Source organism: Chlamydotis macqueenii, chromosome Z, assembly GCF_036417535.1.
Source record: "Chlamydotis macqueenii isolate bChlMac1 chromosome Z, bChlMac1.mat, whole genome shotgun sequence".
NCBI lineage: Eukaryota > Metazoa > Chordata > Aves > Otidiformes > Otididae > Chlamydotis > Chlamydotis macqueenii.
Window position 1 is genome coordinate 41,787,175 of NC_141593.1, and position 23,133 is coordinate 41,810,307.

At 39.8% G+C, this 23,133-nt stretch overlaps 1 protein-coding gene across 1 annotated transcript in view; it reads right to left on the bottom strand.

Moving 5' to 3' along the window:
* Nucleotides 1-23,133, bottom strand: part of SLC28A3 (solute carrier family 28 member 3) — a 45,913-nt gene that overhangs the window by 18,079 nt on the left and 4,701 nt on the right. Inside the window, exons 2-8 of the mRNA XM_086770734.1 lie at nucleotides 19,944-20,045; nucleotides 15,515-15,597; nucleotides 11,690-11,781; nucleotides 9,925-10,114; nucleotides 7,798-7,942; nucleotides 5,761-5,874; nucleotides 3,358-3,435 (exon numbers count right to left, since the gene is read on the bottom strand). Coding sequence (XP_086626860.1) covers nucleotides 3,358-3,435; nucleotides 5,761-5,874; nucleotides 7,798-7,942; nucleotides 9,925-10,114; nucleotides 11,690-11,781; nucleotides 15,515-15,597; nucleotides 19,944-20,045 — 804 coding nt within the window. The remainder of the gene's footprint in view (nucleotides 1-3,357; nucleotides 3,436-5,760; nucleotides 5,875-7,797; nucleotides 7,943-9,924; nucleotides 10,115-11,689; nucleotides 11,782-15,514; nucleotides 15,598-19,943; nucleotides 20,046-23,133) is intronic.

Below are 23,133 nucleotides of genomic sequence, written 5' to 3' on the forward strand. Positions count from 1 at the left end.
AGAACAGCTCCCCTGTGTAACTGCGGGCTCTAGCATACCCTGTGTGTGTAGGAATATCTACACAGCACAGGGACGTCATGGTGGAACATCAGCCTTAAACTGGCAGTGTTTCCTTTGTTGGTTAAATGTGAAATGTATTTGGAAATAAAAGGTCAAGAGTCCCATTTATTTTTTTAAAAAGAAAAACATGCAGTCATTGCATGAAAATGCTTCTAGGGAAAGAAAAGCTCTTAAAATTCATTCTTCTGTCTCAGGGACTCCTGTTTCCCTCTTTCTGCTGTAGTGTCCTTGTCGTCTGAGCCCAAGAGTCTGCCTTAAAGATGTGGGTACTCTGAACAGAGGGTGACAAAGAGACGGCCTCTAGTTTGCTTCTGCCATTAAAATATTCACTAGTTTAATTTGAGTATACACACACCATTACAGCCTGTAGGTGGAGATAGTTGTCAACTCTGAGACAAGTGGGGAGAGAACCAAAAAAGGAAATGTGACAGGGAAGTCAGATGGATCTCGGCTATAGCAGAAGCCTACTCCTAAAAAAAGGCTAGTGTGTTTCCATTTGGGAGGACTGGATGGGTCTTGCTGTGTAATTATACCTGCAGGGTTAAACTATTAGAATTATATTTCTCTCTGTGGACAAATTTGTATGGAAGTTTTGCCTCCAATATGTATAGCTCTTGATACCTATTACGTACCTTTAAATAGTCAAGTTTTAACTGATAAATAAATTTAATAAGCACTCCGAAAAATTCCACATTTCAATGGAGAACTGGTATCAAAGAGTTCTTTAGAATTACATTTATGTGGCCTACAAATGTTACAGTTAATGTTTCCCATAATACAATGTCTAAGAAAATAAATTCTTTACTTGGTATTTTTTTGTAAAACGGGTTATTTCATATTTATTATAAATTCTGCAATATAATTTGACCTTACTAAAGAGCTACTTTCCCAACCATGGTTATTGCCCATGCTACATGCAGGGCAGGGAGTGGAAATTGTTGGCTTCTCTCCCATTTGTTGCTTGATGGTCAGCTTTTTCCTTGTGTTTCTTCAAAGGAGAACTTGCTGTTCATGTTTAAGAAACATCCTGGTTTCAGACACTCCTAAAGCCTGACCTTCAAAGCAAAGCCTTTCTCAGGGAGCCATAATCCTCCTAGCATGGAAGGGAAGCTGCTGACACAACAGAAATCTAATTCCCTGCTTGCTCAAAGCAGACATTGCCTTTCATAGTCAATAGGATAGATGACTTAGTACTAAGAGATTTTTGCTGACTACTTAAGTACTTGGGTGTGCTTGTTTATATGGGCAAGTGGTTTTTTCAAACTCTGAAGGTCTGCTCCTGCATACACAAATACACATTTAAAATAACCCAGTTTATGCACGCAAATGTATGTATTTATGATTAATTAGTGCTTCCAAGGCTATGTGCCCAAAGGCTGTAGTGAGACTGGTCAGAATGCCCATTGGGTGCACGCAAGGGATATGTCTGCTCTCGTAACTGTGGTCACCTAAGTTAGCAAAAAACTCAGGTGTCTCTGCATACTGCTGGGGATGCAGTATGGACACAGCTGGGCTCTGACAGTTTCTGCAAAGACATACTCTATCACTTGTCTGCTATCTCTCTCGAGAGCTAGGTGGAGATTGAGAGGTTTCTCTTTTGGAGGGCACTTAGAAATATCTTGGGGCAAGATTTGGACAGCTCAGCACTACATGCAAAGCTCGTAAAATAGCTAAAAGATATTAAAAACCACTTTAGACTATCTTAATCTCTAAATAAAGGACAAGTGTTTCAAGAGAGAATAGGCTGGCTATTCCTTATCGATACAGGAGGAGCATATGGAGCATGTTTTGGTGTCGCTGTGCACTTGTCTGCCCTTCTGTTTACCATATATGTTTCTATAGCAAGACATAGACAGTTCTGAAAATCAACTAATGGGTTTTGTTTTCTTGTTTTTCAGTGTGAAAATAACCTACTTGTACCTGTTACCCTCTTCTAGAAATTCCACATGCCTTTTGCTGGCTTATTCCATAGAATAAGACTGATGGATGTGTGCATACACAGAAGCAAACTTTTGACTGTCTGGTTCCCAGTTATGGCTTTAGTCAGGAAAGTATTTTGCATAACCACTGAAGCATTAAAATAATCACTTTTAAGATATCATATTCATAAGGCACTGTGGAAAAACACAGGAAAAACGGCATTGGGAGTGGGAATTAAACCATGTTACCCCCAAAATATGCAATTGTGAATGCAAATTGTAATTTGAGTGCTCAATAGAGTAAAGGTGAGAGGAGACTAGAAAGTTAAATAAAAGGTACAAAAATACTGCAATTAAAATATAATTTATATTTCTTGCTGAAATACTTCATTCTTTTCCCCTCTAACGTGCTCTGTTCTTAGGAGCAGCGTATTTTACAGGTAGTACTGAAAGAGCTAAGTGTGAAGAACATCCAGTTTGGAATATCACCTCCAGGAAAAAAAAAGAAGATAAAACTTGTGTAAGTCCATGGTCAGGTGGGCTTCTGTCTGAAATATCAGATAGAAGAATGGTCTCTGAGAAAATCCTGATAAATTTCTCGTGATTGTTTTGTTTGGTTTTTTTTTTCTTTTTTCTTTTTTTTTTTTTTTTTCTGTGTATGTTCTTAATTCCAGCCTAAGCAGGTATTATGGCATGGGCTAGATGTGGGAGCAAAACCAGACGGGATGCTGGTGTGGTTTAGAAGCACATAATAGAATAGAGCACATAAGCTCTATTCCAGCAGTTTCCCAACAGAGTCTCCTAAGGGACAGCTGGGAAATTTCCCTGGGATCTTACTAATGCAATAACAATCTAATGTAATTCTTCCTGCTTGTGCACAGGCAGCTTCTACTTCTTCTACCTGGTGTAAGTATACATCTAGTCTTTCCACTTTTATGGGGGCAATGTCTGTGAGGCAGTGGTCTGCCCAGCCCTTCAGTATAGAACAGCAGAGCATGGTACAGCACCTTTACTTGTGGAGAGGTGGGGAAGACAGGCTGGAGGTAATATTTTTTGCAGTGACCAGGTAGAAGCCTTTTAACCTATTCCTCACAGAAACGTATAACAAACTTACGTCTGCTTGTAATATATGTTGTTATAGTTATTTAATGTAATAAATGTAACCTAACTCGGTGTATGGCAATAAATGAAAGGTGTTATGTGAGGTTCCCAAATTTTTTATTCAGTATGTCACATAGTAAGGAATAGTTTACCTCTTAGCTGATTTCTCTGGTGTCTGCGCTGGTATCACAAGACACAATGAATTTATTTCCCAGCCATACTGTTCCTTTTTCTGTTGTCTGTCTGCCACATACAGTACGTAAAAAACCTATCTTACCTTAAAAGCAAAGAAATGATCCGTATATTTCTCACCGAACACAAACTTAGCACCTGTATCAGAGTACTCCAGAAAAGTCTACGGACAGAAAGCAAAGAAAGTTAGCCATAAACTTTGGGTCCCTGACAAAAATGATGCGAATATTGCTGGTTGTCTTGCAGTGATCTGGGGAGGTCCAAGGAGCTTGTGCTCTGCTCTGAATGGGTCCAGGCTGAACTGAGGTCTCTCTGAACCGAGGGTGTCTGGTCTGCTCTGCCAAGAGTGCAGGCTACTTCAGAGTAGGTAGATAAACAGCAAGGGTATAGGATACATTTCCCTGCTGTACCCAACAAGATAAAGGCCATAAGCTATGCTAAAAGAAGAATTTATTTTTGAATCCCAAAACTGTGGTGCATTTCTACACTCCCTTTCATGCAAATAAGTGCAATAAACAATAGTTTAAAATGGAGATTTAATGATTGAAGCAATGACTTTTGAAAGGAGTAGCCAAAAGCTAGTCTAAAAAAATCTTCTACTATTTAATTTTGATATGGTGGTGCATTTTTATACTTCTGATGCCAACATATGCAATTAGTGATACAGTTTAAAATGGAGATGTAATAGCTAGAGTAATGAGTTATGGCAGGAGTGATCGTAAGCCATATGGAGCTAACGAAAGGGGGCACCAGACCTGCTTCAGTTGGAGACAAAAGGGGAGACTGAGAACTTTGTGACAAAACCCAGATGACTCCCACTGCTTGAAGATTAGCAGCCAGACAGACGTCAGAACTGTGCCTTTGCTCCTGTGCAGAGACAGTACATTCTGCACTGCCTTGTTTTTAATGTGCTTAATTATCTGCACTGTGAAGAACAGCCGTGTGAATAGCATCCCTGGGGTGAAAGGGCTGGATGTCCTTCAGTGGGTACTCTCTGATCTACATTTTGGATTTCTCTTATTGATTATTTTACAGCAATAGACTTTAAAAAAAAAAATTACATGGCTGCAGACTGCCTGCAGGGGCACCTATGTATGGATCCTGTCCCCCCTCTAGACATCCTTCATTGCTTGCAGCTGTGGATTTTGCCACCTGTAGGCAAATTCATGTTCTTATATATCATGAGAATTATGAAGTGCCCCTGAGGCCAGGACTGTGGCTACTCTGAAGATAATGAAGGTTCTGCCTTGCTAAATCCCACGGCTTTTCAGCACATCAGGTTTATTCCAACAATGCTTTGGAATTGGGCCAGGTCCGCACAACAGCGGTTTTATGTATGGAGGGTGCAAGTTATAATTTCAGCTCAAGGATGATAAAGTCATTAAGAAACAGGGTGACTCTGGCTGTTACTCAGCAGCCTGTCCCACATGGTCTTGTATTAAATGGACAAGAAATAAATGAGAAGGTTGAATTCAGATAGCCAGTTACCTTTCTGAGAACCCAGTTCTTCTCAAAAGGGGAAAACATCCAGGCTTCTTCAAGAAGGAAGTCTTAAAGGCGCAGGAGCAGGTTGTCCCCCTGTGCTGTAAAATGAACTGGCGAGGGAGACAACCAGCCTGGCTGAACAGGGAGCTTTTGCTGGGACCCAGGGAAAAAGGAGAGTCTACCACTCTTGGAAGAAGGGGCAGACAACTCAAGAAATGTACAGGGAGCTCATAAAGTCATGTAGAGAGAAAATTAGAAAGGCAAAAGCCCAGCTAGAATTCAATCTGGACACCGTTGTTAAGGATAATAAGAAATGCTTTTACAAATACATTAACAACAAAAAGAGAGCCAAAGAGAATCTCCATCTTTTATTGGATGCTGGGGGGGTGAGGGGGAACAATGTCACCAAGGATGAGGAAAAGGCTGAGATACTTAATGCCTTCTTTGCCTCAGTCTTTAATAATCAGATCAGTTATTCCCTCTGGTAAGGGGTCTGGAGAACAAGTCTTATGAGGAGCAGCTGAGGGAACTGGGATTGTTTAGTCTGGAGAAGAGGAGGCTGAGGGGAGACCTCATTGCTCTCTACAACTTCCTGAAAGGAAGATGTAGGGAGGCAAGTGTTGATTTCTTTTCCCAAATAACTTGTGATAGGACAAGAGGAAATGGCCTCAAGTCCTGTCAGGGGAGGTTTAGGTTGGATTTTAGGAAGCAATTATTTACTGAAAGAGTGGTCAGGCACTGGAACAAGCAGCCAAGGGACACGGTGGAGTCACCATCCCTTGGAGGTGTTCAAAAAACGTGTAGACATGGCACTTCAGGACATGGCCTAGTAGGCACGGTAATGTTAAGCTGACGATCGGACTAGATGATCTTGGAGGTCTTTTCCAACCTTAAAGATTCTATGGTTCTATGATTGTATGAAATAGACCCTTGAACTGCCTGGTTGTTATGTAAGAGTCTCAAGACAAAAATGATATAAAAAATAAATTGTCCAGTAGCTTACCTGGATCTGAATGCCTAGCCAGTTGAACACATCAAACCCCACTTTAGTCCTCAGAATAAGAAGCCCAAGAATAAACTGCAGTGCTATTCCTGAAAATACTGGTCTCCAAGCAACCTAGACGGACAGAGAAATGAAAACAAAGAAACAAATTGTTATTTAAATAATTTACTTTAGGTAAATTGCTTTAGGTTTGTTAAAATAATGTAAGGGGATTGTGTGACTATATTGGACAACAGCAGCAGCTATCACAACAGGCTGTAGGGGACCTGGAGCATGAACCATCTCTCCCTGTTTGAGAGCTCTGCAATGTGGATGTCTCCATCTGAGCTCACTGCTGAAAGCCTAGCTAGGTAGATATGGACATGCCCTTTTCACTATCACAGACTGCAAGTAATCAAGTAGTAGGAAAGGGAGAGACAGTTCTTCCTGTGCTACAGTTTACAGATGAAATAGACATGCATGAGGGCAGCAGACATGATTATACTTTTTTTTTTTTTAAACTGGAATGGAAACATAAAAAAAAAGGAAGGGAGCATGTGGATTCTTTACATATCTGGTACTGGGAATAAGGAGATCTTGCTACAAGGGGTTTTTTTTGTGTGTGTGTGCTTGGTTCAACTCTGTTCTTGTTCAACTATGTCTGTTCCCCAGCTTTAAAGAGCTTTGATACTTGAGAACTACTCACAGTTAGATATTGTGATTCACATGACATAAAGGCAGTTGCAGGAAAAACTGGCTCCCTGTGACCTCCACTTCATTACATTGCAGATTTCTGCTCTGCTGCCTCAGAAAACATCTTTGTTTTGTGAAAATTGAATCTGATTATTTACAAGGCAAAGAGTGGAGATTGCACTCTTATTTATTCAGATGATATTTGAATAACACAAGGCAATTAGATGTAATGAGGACCCAGGGGAGCACACAAAGCATTTGGAGTACATGAGGTTTCACCTCAGTTGGAGATAGCAGCAATTGCAAAGGATGAGGAGTGGCAGGTCCCTTCGTCCCTGCTGAGGGGACTTTTTCTATTAAGGCATCAGCACTGATGCAGGAGTGTTGAAAAAGTGTTGGTAAAACTTGGTGACCTGGGCAATGGATTAATATATGACTGACGAAAGCATGTGCTGTATGCTAGGTAAAAGCTGAGGTGGGAGTTGTGGTGGCTGAAGTAACCCTTTTGTATTACAGCAGTATAGAGTGAACATCTCAGCTGGAAAATTTAAATTAATCATTGAATCATAGAATAGTTTGGGTTGGAAGGGACCTTTAAAGGCTATCCAGTCCAATCCCCCTGCAAGGAGCAGAGACATCTCCAACCAGATCAGGTTGCTCAGAGCCCCCTCCAACCTGGCCTTGAATGTTTCCAGGGATGAGGCATCCATCACCTCTCTGGGCAACCTGTTCCAGTTTTCTACCACCCTCATTATGAAAAATATCTTCCTTATGTCCAGTTGGAATCTGCCTCCTTCTGTTTTGTAACCATTACCCCTATAAATGGCATTGACAAGCCTATGGGAGTGGGTTAGTGAAAAGTGAGGGCCTCAGCTTGGCCTCAGCTACTGCATTTGCAATAAGAATCAGACTTATGAGGGATTAAGAGCTACACGAGGGAAGCATGTGTCCAGTTCCATGTGATTTGTGTTGATGCCATGATCGTGTCCTCAAATAAGTGCCTGTGATGTCCTGAGGACTGCAGTTAGCCTCCTGTGGGTAGAAAGCATGGAGTAGGGCTACCTCATCTTCCACTGATGCTCCAGGAGCAAATGTGTTTAAATCTGCACCAGGGCCAGAACAAAGGATGGGCAGTGGCCTCCCAGAATAGTGAGAGCCAGATGCTAGGACAGACCCACACATGCTCCCCAAGATGTCAGAACAAAATTACTTTCCTCAGGAATGAAATACATTACTCAGTTTTGGCAAGCTTAAATTTTGGCATTCACGGGTTTCCTGTTACTCTTAGTGAACTTGGTGCTAGGGTAGGCAAATACAGTTTGAACAAAAAATCCCCAAAAGATACAATATGGACTCAGTACTCACTCTGGTTGGATATCTGGAAAAGACAAACATCAAGAGAACACATATCACAAGCCCACCAAAGGAGATCAGCTGGTGAGATCCCTGTTTTGCTGTGTCAAAGATGAGCCAGAGGATGATAGTTATAATAAGAGCTGCACACAACACCCTAGGGAAATAAAAATGTCAGGCATGACATCCTGAAGAAAACCAGATATTCCTTCCCCCCCTGCCCTGCCCCAACATTTACATCTCTGTCTGTGAACGAACTCTCTGAGCAATGTATTAAGCTGAAACATGTAGCTCTACACAAGTAGGAACCTGCCTTTGCTGATACAACTGTGACAACAACATTCCTTGGTGGCATCCAGAATAAACATCCTCTAACCATGTCCCCAAAGTCAGAATGTGGGGGAAACCAAATAAAGCATGAGTGACTCTTGTCACTCTTGTGTTATTTCTATTCAATGAAGTGTGAAGTGTTTCTCACTCCATCCTCCTTTTCCCTTCCTGTCTTCTTTATTGAATCTTTTCTTAACTCTTGGCAAGACAGGCTGTGTTTTTTATGAATTGCACTGTGCAGTTTAACTAGTGGGCCTATGAAACACACACTATTGAGGAGCACGTTATAAACTGTTTACTTTTTTGTAACCAGCTGAGTCTGTTTAGAAAAATAACTTTTAATCACAACAATTTCAGCTATCTCAGAAACAATGACAAGAGCCATGTGTCTTATCTGTATTCAGTGTTTCTATGGTCCCCACTATCACAGAACCATGTTCAACATATTGAAGATAATTATCACAACAGCCTCAGAGGCAAGGAAATACATCCCATTTACAGAGGGGAAAACTAGATATAGTGCCAGATCTTTAATGTTTCTTGTGTCTAACAGTTTAACTTCCACTGATTTCAGTGCTACCTAGATATTTAGACCTGGATCAAAAATACTGCTAGCCAACTCCACAAAATGGCTTGGCCATTGGAATGCTGAATAACACTTTCTACACCTGAGAGACTTTCTGTTTCTTGGACTTCTGTTTCTTGGTCACGTAACTGTGACCAACAGTTATGTACTTAATCTGTGATATGTGCAATTTAAGGATTGCGGCCCGGGTAATACAGCACTTACTGCCCCTGTGTTGTTCCATCTGCTTATCAGGTGTCTCCTGTTCTGTTTGCTCTTTACCCCAAAGAGGCTGACAGATTGTCTAGTGGAGGTACTCCTGTGTGACTGCTCTCTAATGTGGCTCCTGAGCAGAAGGACCACAATCTTTATAGCATCTTTCTTAGAAATGCCTGCTCCTGTGGCAAAACCATTTCCAAATCTTAAGAATAAGTTGGGACATTTTCCTGAATCCAGAATGACTCCTCCTTAGAGCTCTTTCTCTCTCAAATAGAAGGTGACCTAGCTGAGATAGAAGGAAGCTGGCCAATTTCCTTTTCCTTTTTAATGAGATTTTATTTGGTCTTTTCTTTGGCCTGTGAGCCTCCTTTGTCTCCTCATCTTCCCAGGAATAACTTCAGTATTCCCGATAACTGCTAGGAAATACTTGGAATAAGTATTTACCAGATCTAAGTATCCACTAGATCAATGTCTACCAGTCCAAGTAAGATTGTATGACCTTTTATGATAGTAAATGTGGCTGGCATATTTTGATTCTTGAAGGCCAAGTAAAAATTACTACAGGGATATGGGAACAAGTAATATCTAGATAACATGCTTCAGTCTTTAGCAGTTTGTGTATGTTAGAGTTAAGGTTTTTACAAATCTCACAGCTCTCTGAACAAGTGACAGTAAGGCACTTTCTGGCTTGCAGAATGAATGCAGAGGGATACAACACACTTGAACTTCTGTGAATATGTCCTCTTGCAACCACAAACTTGTTCTATCTCAATTTGAGGAAATTTGTTTAGACTTTCTGTCAAGATTTTTGATACCTAGCTACTATATTGCAATCTTTAAGGTGTGCCTGACATCTATAAACTGGAAAATATTCAATTATTCTGTATGTATTCTCTGATCTTATTGTAATTTATATGATTTATCCATTCCCTGTGCTTATGGAGGTATGAGCTGAAATAAAATTATAGGTCTAAATTGACTAATGCTTTATCCTTCTGTATAAATAGGAAGTAATTAATATTTACCATTTCAGCCAAAACCACTGTTTCTCCAGATATCTTTCTCCAGGGGAAAAGAATGCAGCAATTCTTTCTTCATACTTAGCTATGAAAAAATCCCAGCAGATGAAGAAGATGGCTAGGATGGTGATGATAAAGAGTGGCAAGGCTCTCTGAAAATTCAAGATGCAGGCTGCAATAACTACTGCCAAGTATGCTGTTACAGAAACAAGAATATAAATGTCAGTCAGGTTGGTCTTTTTAAAAACTGAATCAAATCTTAAATCTAAAGGATGTGGTTAAAGTCAGGCCTATGTTTATCTTTTAAGTGCTTTTCTGACTCTTAGCCTAAATACTGAAGAATTTTTCTTTCATAGATACTGTTGTTAGTTACAGTATGCTCATTGATATGAAAGGTGGCTTTTACCCTGTCAAGGCAGGTTATGTACTTTGGCCAAGCCAAGTTCATACCAAATATGTTAATCACTTGGGAAAATCCAAAAGAACAGCTTTTTCCTGTGTAAAAACTATCAATTATGAACAATGGGTCTTCTTCCTTCTTTCACAGGAGGATGAGTTTATCCAAGAAAAGCAGAAGAAAAACTTAGAAACATTTGTCAATTGCCTGATTTGATGGCCTTCTCAAGTAATTGGGAAGCTTGGAAGTAGTTTATTTTGTAAAGTACCTGTGAAATTATTTGTCATTTGGCAGATTAATTGCTAATCCTCACTGGCTGATGAAATATTAAGTTCTTGTAAATAATAATGTGATTTTCTCTATGGCAAATAAGGAAGAACTACTGGTTTTGCAAGGCAAGTTGTTTTTTATGGAATTAACGTATGAAACTCTGACATATCCTTAGAACTCACTTGCTTTCTTGAGCCAAGATATGTCTATACTATGGCAACACATGATAAGCTGATGCTAGGACGGCAGTATATTCAGCGTGCAAGTGGCCCTTTTATAACCACTTTATGGTATGCTGCTGCCTATCACACAGACATATTTTAGGTCTACGTGTTCTCAGTGTTCAAGTAGGAGGATCTCAAAAAGAAACTTGGAGAAGTGGAAGGAAACAAACCAACCTACTGGCTAATCAGGAAAGGGATGAAGAAGAATATCTGAATGACTTTGGCATTGCATGCTGACATGCATGTCCTCTAGCAAACATTTTCTGTGGATATTGAGTGATATGGGTCAGAACAGAAAACTTTAATTTCCAGCCTGCTGACCTAAGTTCAGTCTAGGTTGGTGCCTGATTCTTTTTAATATGGTTTCATGGTTTTGGGCAAGTTGCTAAAACTGCAGTTTAACAGGCCTCTTGGAAGGGGCTGGTAATGCAGTAGTCACAAGGACTGAAGTACTGTTTTATCCCAAATGTAATTGCTAGTCAAAGCTGAAACAAGCTGGAGGAGCTGTGTAGCAAGATCTGTGCTTAGGTTTGGGAATGAGTGCAGCTTTTGCGATCTGGAGCTTTCTCTGGGGCTACATTCACTTTTACCTCCGTTGAAAGGCATTCTTTAAGACAAGAGGTTTTTTTTTTTGTCAGACAGAAGAAAAGCACAGTTTATAATCTCATAGAGGTAAATAAATAAGACTTCAGCAACCTTGGATGTAATAGACTATTAGCTGTTATTGTAAGTCCATAGATCACATAGTAAATTCTGGTTTTATGTTTCTTGCAAAATTCACAGACTTTATCATACTTCTTTTCTAAATACCTAGGAAAATGAAAAAAAAAACAACAACAACAACAAATCCGAAACTTAAGTTGCAGATAATAACTGTTACCTGTTATTGCAAGTCCATAGATCACATAGTAAATTCTGGTTTTATGTTTCTTGCAAAATTCACAGACTTTATCATACTTCTTTTCTAAATACCTAGGAAAATGAAAAAAAAAAACCCAACCAAAACAACAACAAAAAACCAAATCAGAAACTTAAGTTGTAGATAATAAAGTAGAGTAATTTGCACAGGAAGATCAGGTCAAATTGATCAAAATTTCTCCAATGGAGTATGCTGCACTTGTTATGGGTTAAATTTGGATCCCAAAGTGCCAAAGAAAATTATGCTGACATCTGCAGAACTTTTGGGAGGAACTTCTTTGGTTTGATGTTGGACAAGTGAAAAAGAAAACCTGGCAGATACCTAATGGGCCAATCTGTCAACTATCTAAATGGATGAACTTAGCAGGCCAGTTCTTCTAGCCTCTGAAATACAACTCTTCTGTCAGGACATCTGTTAGCAGGGTTAGTGCAAACTGGGTAGGTAGTTAAAGATTCAGTATCCAGTACCAGACCCGCAAAGATTTGTTAACGCAGCCAGCTCAGTATTGCTATGTGTAGCAGTAGTGTTGCTATAGTTGTGAAGGCTGAAGGCTGCAATTGTGTGTGCAAAATAACCAATATTCATCTAAAACCTTATTACAGTGTGCATAGATTTTTCTGGATAATTGACAATTTGGTAGTTATTTACATTAACTTTTAATCTAAGACTCATCAGTTCATGGAAGCTAAAATGATTTATTATATGTTAATATCTTATTCTAGTATCTGTTTTCCAGTTATTACATATTTCACTTTTGTTCTTCTCTCATCTCACTAAGGGTAACACAGAGTGATTTCATGAGGGAGGCTGAAATTTTGGGAAATAGCAGTTAAAGGAGTTAAGTCAAAACAAGTTTCCATGTTAAGTATGCTGGAGATGTGGATGTGTTTAAGTTACAAAAGCTGTAGCTAAATAAACACCCTCATATTGTACAAGCTGAAGAAAAAATCACAGCTATAGCTCTGTCTCTCTAAAGTGGTGCCTCACACCCTACACCCTAGCCTATAAAAACAACATTATATTTAGAGATGCTAATTATCCGAACTGTAGTTGTTCGGAAACTAGATGCGGCTGGAGTCAGAGGCACACCAAAGTTCAGCATGAATACCCTTCTTTTCTGCACTAAAAATCAAATAAATTAATTTAAAAGAAATTGGAGAGAAATAAGGAATATTAACTTAATTCATATCAGCACTCAGAACAGCAGAGCAGGAATATACTCCTTCACCAGTACAAAGAGTAATAGGGTCTCTGAGAAATCTTTATTGCTTCTGATATTTCAGTTTTAGTTCTGGGAATTCCTGTTGTCTCACAAATTATAGCTCTGTCTTTTTACTTGTAAGAACATTAGGTTATCTACCCAATCTCAGCAGAGAGATTAGGTACAACAGGAAAAGAAAGAAAAGGAGAAATGAGAGACAGATGCATGAATAAGCCAGAGCTACTTTATCAAATTTGCTATTCATCCATCAACCAAAAAAAAGGAAAAAATATTATCTACTATCTGTTACTGCTACTTATGAGTCCTTTGGTATTTAGAATTGTTATTTTAAAATTACAATTGCTTGTAATTTCTTCTTTGCTCTAACATCTCGCTCTCTCTTGTTATTTTATTAATTTAGGTGATTATCACTTTGGTATCAGGCTACCTTAAATGTTTAGGCATATATGTCGTAAATATGCAGCTCTGTTCTGAAACGTGGCAGAAAAAAACTTTTTCCTTACAAAATCTGGTTCATTTACTAAGGAAACATTATTTTCTAAAAGGTGATCCTATAGGCTTAAAGAGAAGCACATTGCTGATGGCTTTTACTTAACCAGAGGTGTTGTAAAAGCAGGTCTCACTTAGGTACATTTAAAGGAGAACTTAAATGTGAAATACTTGTATATGCCAAAACTATTTTTGCTTTCATTTTGTGACACAGAAATCCTTTTTCTGGTCTGCATGTACTTTACAAGTGAATGTTAACACCTTGCACATTGAATGCAGTGAATCCTTGTTGTCAACAGATTCATCTTTCAAAGGGGTTTTGTCTCAGACCATAGCCTACTCAGTACTATCTGTTCAAAGAAAATGATGTCTCGGCTTTGTGAATACCCCTTTTGAGCTGATGCAAGGAAAACATTAGATCACATTAGTGCCTGCTTTTAGGAGCTAATTTACAAAAAATAACTGTGTAGAGATACCATTGCCCTTGTCAGGTGCTCAACATAAAAATAAAACTAGACAAAGTATAAACCCAAGGACAAAACTGGAGAGCACAGAACAAGCTGTAGCCTGAATGCAACCAAAATAGAGCAAAGTGCCCTTCAGCTGCTTGCCTAGGAGGAGCTTTCACTACCTGAGGCAATGGTACCTGCTGCTGATGGAAGAACAAGGGGACCTCAGGAACAGTAAGACCTATGAATTTATCCCTCAGCTCTCCAGGGGAATACAAATAAACAAGAATGAACAACAACAACAAAAAAAACCCAAACAAAAAACAACAGAGGCTTCATCTCTGCCTCAACTCAACTCTGACCAGAGATGCCTCTTGTTGAGTGGCTCATGTGGGCCCAGGTTTGAGGGGGAGAGAAACTGCCAACTTTGTACAACCATTTGTGTGCCAATACTTGCCTATGCAACTGGAAGTTTCTGGGGAGATGCTGGATACCTGCCACTGGAGAGGCTTATCCAACTTAGATGTTTGATCTATCATATCTCAGCTTTTGTTTTTGCTAGACAACACCGTAAATGTTTTAAATAAGAAAGTGTTTCATGTTGTGTACTGCTAGAGGAATGACAAATCTCCAAAGAACAGAGAGGAGAAATGAGAGAACATTTAAGTGACTTCTAGATAATTTTCCTAGATTTCTAAAGCAGTATTTTAATACGATGACATCAGTAAAACTGATCATATTAACAAATCTTTTAAGTTCTGTATGTACAATTCAAAAGCATGATTAAAACTTTCACAACTACTTCTGTACATAAGTGTGTAATTTCTACAGGCATGAGGTCTTTCCAAGTAGTCCAGTTTGAGTGAGACAAACTCCGATTTGAGATAACCAGTAAGTGAGTTGCTGGAATCTGCTGGTAGAAAGACAGGCTCAAAGCTGAAATGGTGTGCTGTGTAACAAAATGCAGTCATAGAAATCAGGGGAGAAGTACGGTATGATTTCTATGAAAACTTATATGAAGATTCAATATGACAAAAAATAGTAAAACATTACTATTGTATCTTAATTTTTTTTAATGTCTTACTCAGAGTTTCCCCAAAAAACCCAGCCTCAAGTAAAATGTAGATGTGTACTTTCACTGTGTGGTCATTTGGCACCAGTGCTAACAAAGTGTAAAAATTCTGCTCCCTCAAAATGGCTTTTTTTTTTACAGCTATCCTATTCTTATTTTGCACTGGGGTAAATAGTTATGCAAACCGAAGGACAGTAGTGAATCTTTAACTTCCTGAAAGGGATCACTGTTTAAGACCTCTCTTTAAAAAGGACTCTTATGGAAATATTACAAAAGTAGTTAATGTACAAAAATAAAAAAAATATTGCTCCTTTAATTTACAATGCTTTAGAAGGATAGTTCCAAGACCACACATGTCAGTTGAAAGGTATAATAATTTTAAATACAATGTGTTTCTGTATTGCATAAATTGCTGGGCAATACAAAGGTCTGTGTAGCACAGAGGTATGGCAGTGAAACTTAAGAGCTGTCACTCCAGAGGCAGAAACACTGGCAGCTAATTGCTTAAACCAGGATGAAGTGAGCGGAAAAGTTACTCATCCAAAAGACATTACCCTTTCAAGTGTGGTTGCTCATCATGTATTGAGTCACATTTGTTTTCATGCAGTTCACTCTCAATATTGATGTCTTCATTCTCCTGGAAAAGAGATAGGTGCCAAGGCTGTGAGAGGGGTGCATGCTCGTTAAGTAAGGTGCGAAAAAACAGATCCCCGCTAGCAGATGGCTGAAGCATCTCAAGACTTTCCCATCTGCACTGAGTGCGCAGCTCCAGCTCTCCTGTCTTTCACCGACGCTGTGATCAGTATCAGGCAAACCCAGTGGTTAGACCATGGCTATGAACTTTACCAAGCCATCCACGCTATTTGAAAGGGGAAATAAAGGGGAAAAAAATTACCAGTGTTACTCAAAGCTGAAGGGGGGGGCATCCATACAGAGTACCACTGCAAACATGCTGAAAAGTGAGAGCTACAAGTAGGGATGGTAGAAATGCTAATTAGCCAGCTTGCCCAGCACCTCCTGTTGACGACACCCTGGTTTTTTATGCTTCTCTCTTTGCAGAATTTTAATATTGTGGAAATTTTATGTATGGTTAAGTTGAGCGGGAGAGGGGGTTTACTATTTTTAAAATTTAACTAAGACAATAAATTTACTCTTAAGAAAAGCTGCTGAGAAAATATAACATAATAATTATTTGAAGAAAGCTAGCATCACTGGGCTTTATAGCAGAAACTTGAAATTTGGCCAGATAGCACATTTTCATCAGGAATACACCTTTTTGCTACCAGAAGCCTGGCTGAATTAAAGCTTTCGAACAACTGCAGTCTGACCTCCACCATGTTTGAGGACTGTCCTTGAGGTGGCTGGGAGCAGCACAGCCCCCTGAAGCTGCTTGGTGCGCCAGTGGGAGCTGCAGTACCCACCCTGTATTATGTCCCCTGGCCCAGTCCGGAAGGGCAGAGGGAAAGTGCCTGCTCCAGGTGTACGCACCTCCATGTTTGTGGCGAGACCTCTGAAGGGGCTGGTGCTCTGCAGCAGGTGACCATTCCATTCCAAGGCAGCAGCGTAACTGCCCATGGCCCTCGTTCTCATTTTAATGCCACACCAGGGTGGCATAGAATCATAGAATCATAGAATCATAGAATCATAGAAGTGTTAGGGTTGGAAGGGACCTTTAAAGGACATCTAGTCCAGCTTTCCTGCAGTGAGGAGAGACATCTCCAACCAGATCAGGTTGCTCAGAGCCTCATCCAACCTGGCCTCAAATGTTTCCAGGGATGGGGCATCCACCACCTCTCTGGGCAACCTGTTCCACCACCCTCATTGTGAAAAAATTATTTCTTATATCTAGTTTTAATCTACCCTCTTTTAGCTTAAAACCGTTACCCCTTGTCCTTTCACAACAGGCCCCGCTAAGGAGTTTCTCCCCATCTTTCCTGTAGGCCCTCTTTAGGTACTCGAAGGCCACTATAAGGTCTCCCTGGAGACCTGGTCTCCCTGAACAGCCCCAACTCTCTCCTGTCGCCTCCAGGAGAGGTGCTCCATGCCTCTGATCATCTTCATGGCCCTCCTCTGGACCCGCTCCAACAGGTCCACGTCCTTCTTATGTTGGGGGCTCCAGAGCTGGATGCAGCACTGCAGTGGGGTTCTCACCAGGGCAGAGTAAAGGGGGAGAATCACCTCCCTCGCCCTGCTCGCCATGCTTCTTTGGATGCAGCCCAGGATGCGGTTGGCTTTCTGGGCTGCAAGTGTACATTGCCGGCTTGTGTTGAGCTTCTTGTCCACCAGTACCCCCAAGTCCTTCTCCTCAGGGCTGTGTTTTCCTGTGCTGGTGCTCATGTCCTACTCTCTCTCAAGGAGCTGGCCTGCTGTGCTCAGCCACTTGGAGCGGTGGCAGATTGCAGGTGAGTTTATTTTTTTCTGTTTGTGTTGCTATTATTTATGCTAACAGCATTACCCAAACTGCTGTGTGAAGCAAGGCCTACTATGGACCTTGCCCTGGCCCCTGCCTTCAATCTGGCTTTCCTGCCGTGGGTGCCATGAAAGTCCTGGAAAGCTCTCAGTTAGTTCCTAGTGAGAGACTTGAACCAGCTCAAAAGCAAAATTAAGACATGGCCAGTAATTAAAATGGTGCAGAGGAATATGTGCATAGAAGCTGCTATTCATTCCCCTAGGAGAAAGCCCCGCGTGTCACAGACAGGAGTCTCTCAGTCCTTTTGATTGCAGTTGTTGGAGGGGGTTGGTGGTGGGTGTTGTGTGGCTTTGTGGAGCTGCACTGTAACTTACGGCTGCGTTTTCGCTACACTCAATTTCTTTCTCTTTTTGGTCTTGACTGTGAAATAAAGCAAACCTGAAAAATGCAGATGCTGCCGCTACTAAGTTGCTATTATTTTTGGTAACTGAGACCACTCTTAGCAGCTGTAGCAGGTGGACTTCTCCACTGAAGGACACTTCAGATAGTACTGAAACATCACTTATTCCTGGGCTTAAATCTGGGATATATTGCATGCCATTGCTTTTCACAGATTTTTGAACCTACGTTATAAATCAGAAGAGTTCAGCCCTCTGGCTTGAAAAGCTGTGCTTACACATCTGCAGGCAGCTGCACTCCCTGTGGCACCATGTTCTGCGTTCTGGTCATGTCCCCCACCTCCTGCTTTCATGCCCATCACCATCCCCGGTGCCTCCGCTGCACATGCTGCCCCGGCCAGACCGTACTCCCCCATAGCTTTCCCCATGCTACAGCATCCTCCTCAGGCCAGAGGCTCACCTGGATCACCCAGAGCTCAATCTGGCTCTTTGAATTTGTGAAATATACTGTTTGTCTTGAAAATGTAACCTTTTTTTTTTTTTTGGTATTTCAATATAAAAAGCATCAATACACATATTTTCACATTGCCTACGATGTATTTAAATACGCTTAGAATATTATTACGTTGCAATTTTGTTACCACAAATGCTTTCCTGCATCTACATTAAAAGATGTTAAGAAAGTCTGAAATCAAAGATCACTGTGCAGATATACAAAGAAAAGAGAGAATGAATCCAAACCACTTTTCTTTTTTTTTTTCATGGTCAAATATGATATCAGATCTGGCTCCTGGGGACTGTTGGCCCTTGCTGAAGCTAACCGAAGGGCTGTGTAGAGCATGTGGACTTCTGCCAGCAAGGGCACAGCAAAGTCCATCCTCTGCAGAGCCTTGAAATAAAGTCTTCTGCCTCAGTCACAATGTGCCGAGAAAATGTCGGTATGAATACATGTATCTCTACCACACTTGCACAAAGTAGTGGCTGAATGCTTTCAGCTGAACCTTTTCAGTCGGAAATTTGTTTCTTTGATTACATTCAAGCTTTTGTTGACTGCCACTACTGTCCTCCATTTTTCAACAGTTTCAATCAGTTCTGAAAGACCTTTTATCCTTTTTGTTTTGACATTTTCCTTTTTACTGGCTTTCTTGAACAGGAATGTATAGACATTGTTGACTACCTTCCTCTTCTAGGATCTCAGATCCAGGTCTAGTTCCCAGCAGTGCATATCAGAACAGTCCAAGTGATCTTTTCCATCACTGTAAATTTGGAATCACTTCAACTTTGGTAGCTGAGGCATTTCTTTGGCAGCATGCCTCTGATCATATCCAAAAAACATTGTAAGATAGAAAAGAATATCCACAGCATCAGGAGACCTCTATTTCTTATATGCTGCTTCAAATGGCATCACCAAACTTGGCAAGTAAATATGACTACCACACAGGAAAGTACTAGAAGTTTTTAATGGAACTTCTAGAGTGGCAGATTATTTCTGGAGTGTCAATGTGAAAATATTAATACATGACACTAGTAAAATATGTGTAGTTTTTTTTTAACTTGACTCTCCTTTCTTCACAGTGGGCTACTCAGTATGTGGGTTTAAAAAAACATACAGTCAAAAGAAGCCAAAATTGATGTGTTTATTACGAAGTAATTGTACTGTATTCTCCTCTTCTTTCCCTGGTCAGTTGTATGTAACAGCTGTCACATTCAGTTTGTGTTTGCCTGATATTTCTTGTATTTTGGATGACTAGGCATTTAATAACATATATGTTCTGTCTGACTGAAAGATTGTATCACTAAACCCAATGTTTCCAACTTCTATTTTTCCAGCTTCTCAGGAAAAAATGCTTCTGCATCAACTTCTCATCCACAGTATTGCCTCTGATCACCATTTCTGATGCCTCCTTTGTATCTTGTATGAAGCCACTATGACATTAGAAAACATTTTTCTGGATCCTATATGTCTTCAATTTTCTGTGTTTTTTTTTTCCTTAATGTATTTCTGAGAACAGAACTCACTTCCCTGTCAGTTTATGAATTTTAAATCTAACTCAGGTTTTGTTAAAACATCTGTCTTAGATGTATTATCACAGCCAATTACTGACATTGAATTTGAAGCTTATGAATTTACATAAGGTTATTCAAGAAGAAAAAAAAAAAAAGAAAAAACCATACCTGATTAGTATGTACAGGTTTCTTATTTTGTGAATTCTTGACTCTCTGTGAATTGTCTCCGAGACCTTTCAGATTTATGACATCCACACCTCCGCTGTCATTCTGGGGCATGACAAGACCAGAAATTGTATCAGTTCAAATCAAAAGCTGAAAGCCTTTCTCATGTGCTGTAAGAACTGATTTATACCCTGATGCCTGTGCTTTCATATTTTACTTTACTAGTATGAGGAGCCAGTAGCTCAGTGTACAGAGCTTGAGTGTTCAAGTCTCTGCACTGTTACACAATGCTGAGGCAGTCATGGATGGTGCTCAACTAATGCAAATCTGTTTCCTTGACCCAAACTCGAATACCCTCCTGCTGCTGCCCTTTGTCTCAGGACTGGTTCAACAAATTTACAAAAATCCAGCCCTTCTCCCTGCCAAGGGCAAAACAGCCTATCTGGGCCTTCCCCAGGTTGTTAGTACCTTTGCTTCAGTATATTTGCTCCTTATGCATATGCAGTAAATATGTATTTTTTTTAAATATGTATTTCTATTGCTCTTGGAATAAAACAGTCGGATTATCTTTAAATAGAACAGTTAGCTTTACTACATTAATTCTCTTTGGTATATGTTTTATCACAGTGTACTGAGAGTTGAAGATAGCCATAACCATCTCTATTATTTCTACTTTTATTTTTAATTCTGAAGTTGAGTTTTCTTGTTTCTTAAAGTTTTGAAGGGTACATTATTTCTTACTAATGATCCTTGAAGGGCTGGTTCTTATTTTGGTTTCATAAGAAACCTGCTTAAATAAAATGTCAGATAACTTGTATCCACAATTAATGTAGATGTTTTATATTTCAGTGGTTTCTTATGTAGCAGTTACGGTATGATCAATTCACTGCATGAAGTGTCTTATTATTTGTATGGTAATAGACACAGTAAATTAGTATCTACGTTTAGCCTTCTAAGAAAATTATCATTTCCAAAAGAACAATAAAAAATAAGCTTAATCATAGTAAATTATGGTAAAGGCAGGAGTAAGTAGTACTACCAGACATAGATTAAACTTTGCCTTTTGGTGGAAACACGACCTTAGAAGCAACCAGAACACTCTTCAGTAACATATTTTCCTTAAGGATAATCTGCCTCTGAACTTCACCAAAAAATCCATTTCAGTTAAAGTGTTTCTGGAAACTTTTGTGTGTCTGGGGGAAGAGAAGGGACTGGCAAGAAGCTGTTGATAGGCTTGCTATGGCTCTGATAAACCAGATGCCAATACATCAGTTCCCTTCCTTCTAAGATAAGGTTGTCTTTGCATTCCCTTAATAGGGAGGTATTTCTTTCCCAAAAAGCACTTCTGTAATTCATTTGCCTTCTAACCATGCTGGCTTAGGAGTTTGCCACAGATACCCCTGCAGTTGACAATAAAAACCTCTACTGAACACTTCATACAGGGCAAAAAAAAAAAAAACCAGTATCACAGAAAGCAGTCCTTAACTGTAGCATTGAGATATAATATATTAAAAATACTATACAGGACAGCATAGTGAGGTCAAAGTGGTACAGTTCTGTAACTGACACACACCCGCCTGTGGATAGTCTCTTTGAAGATTTCTATACTTGTTGCTGAGGAAGAAAAAGCAGAGATTTCTTAGGACTTTTGTCAGCCAACATATGAAAAACAGTAAGCATAAGAGTTGGTGTCTACAAGCAACAGAAGTATAGAATAATTTGCGTTGGAAGAAACCTCTAGAAGTCACTTTGTCCAACCCACTGCTCAACTGCAATAATTACATAAGAGTTTCATTTATAGAGTAATTAAAATATATGAATGTATGAGTAATGTAACAGAAAACTAGTAAGAGCATCACATGATTGCTGGAACTCTAAACAGCCTGCACTGCGGAATGATTGATTTGTGATATTTTCTGCAAGCATAAAAAGCACTAATTTTAGCTGATCGTACCACATTTCTGGCATATTCCATATTCAGTAGAAACTGTTTCATTGCTATTGATAACAAGTCTACTTCAGTAAGAGACTACTTCTGTTGACTAGAACAGTCTTTGAATGAGTGCCATGAAGCTGAGGAATATTTCACAGCTGATTATTCAAGTATAACCTCTTCATCCTCCCCTTTATAGAATTTCTTAAATCTGTTTGGTGAAAACACATATTATTTAACCCTACCCCTTGAAGAAAAATAATTATTTTTAATTTAGCATAAGAATAGGAATATTCAAGGGACAAATAAAACTGCTTATTCCTTTTTCCTGTTTGCTTAGAGTCTTTTTGAGTTTGCTGAAGGAACTAATGACAAAAATGTTGATTTGCCTGTTGCAGATTGCTACCTAAGCACCCAGCATGGACAGAAAAGCTTCTACCTCATTTGCTCAGTAACCTTTTCCACCTTCCTGGAAATGTATGCAGAACAAAACATTGCAGCAGAAAATAGGAGCTCCAGCCTTAGGGATGACAGCCAGCACAGCCCTCTTACGAGCACAGGCCAGATCCAGCAACGTGCCAAGTCACTTCTGAACCTACTCAGTCTGTAGTGACATAAGGAAGTGGGAAATTAAAACAAAATTAGAGGAGCTTGGATGGGCAAATTTTCTTCTTTTTAGGCCACACATGAAGCATTACAGAGTTGATCCATCTACTTTGAATGCTGACGGTATGAAAAGTGTTACGTGGTTGTGCTCCTGCTTTCACACTCTGATGTATTTTTACTGATTGGAATTTCCTGCTTGTAAAATATTTGATTAAATGGCAAGGGCTCGGAGCTATGTCCTCCCTGCCTTTGGAGGGAGGATTGGTTTTGGGAGGAGTAACTTCTATCACCTCTGCTGTTAACAGCAGCACACACTCAATGATAGGTGATGGAAAAAGATTGGCTGCCAGAGCATCCAGGCAGCTGCTTAAACTGTTTATGGTTTAAGGGAGGGTCATTACATTAGCTATGGAGATTAGAATCAGGGTACTCAAGGAACGCAGTGGAAAACAGATGCTTCAAAGGCAAATATTTTCTGTTACCATGTTGGATTTCATAGGATTTCAAATTGCGTTCAGTCAGCTGAAATGAAGCCATCTGATTTATGGTTCAAAACTTTGCTGTTCTTTTACCAGTCAGTGTAATTGAAGACCATTCATCTAAGTTTCCCCCCATGTACAGCTAGCACCTTTTGCTAGCCAGAGTGTCATGATT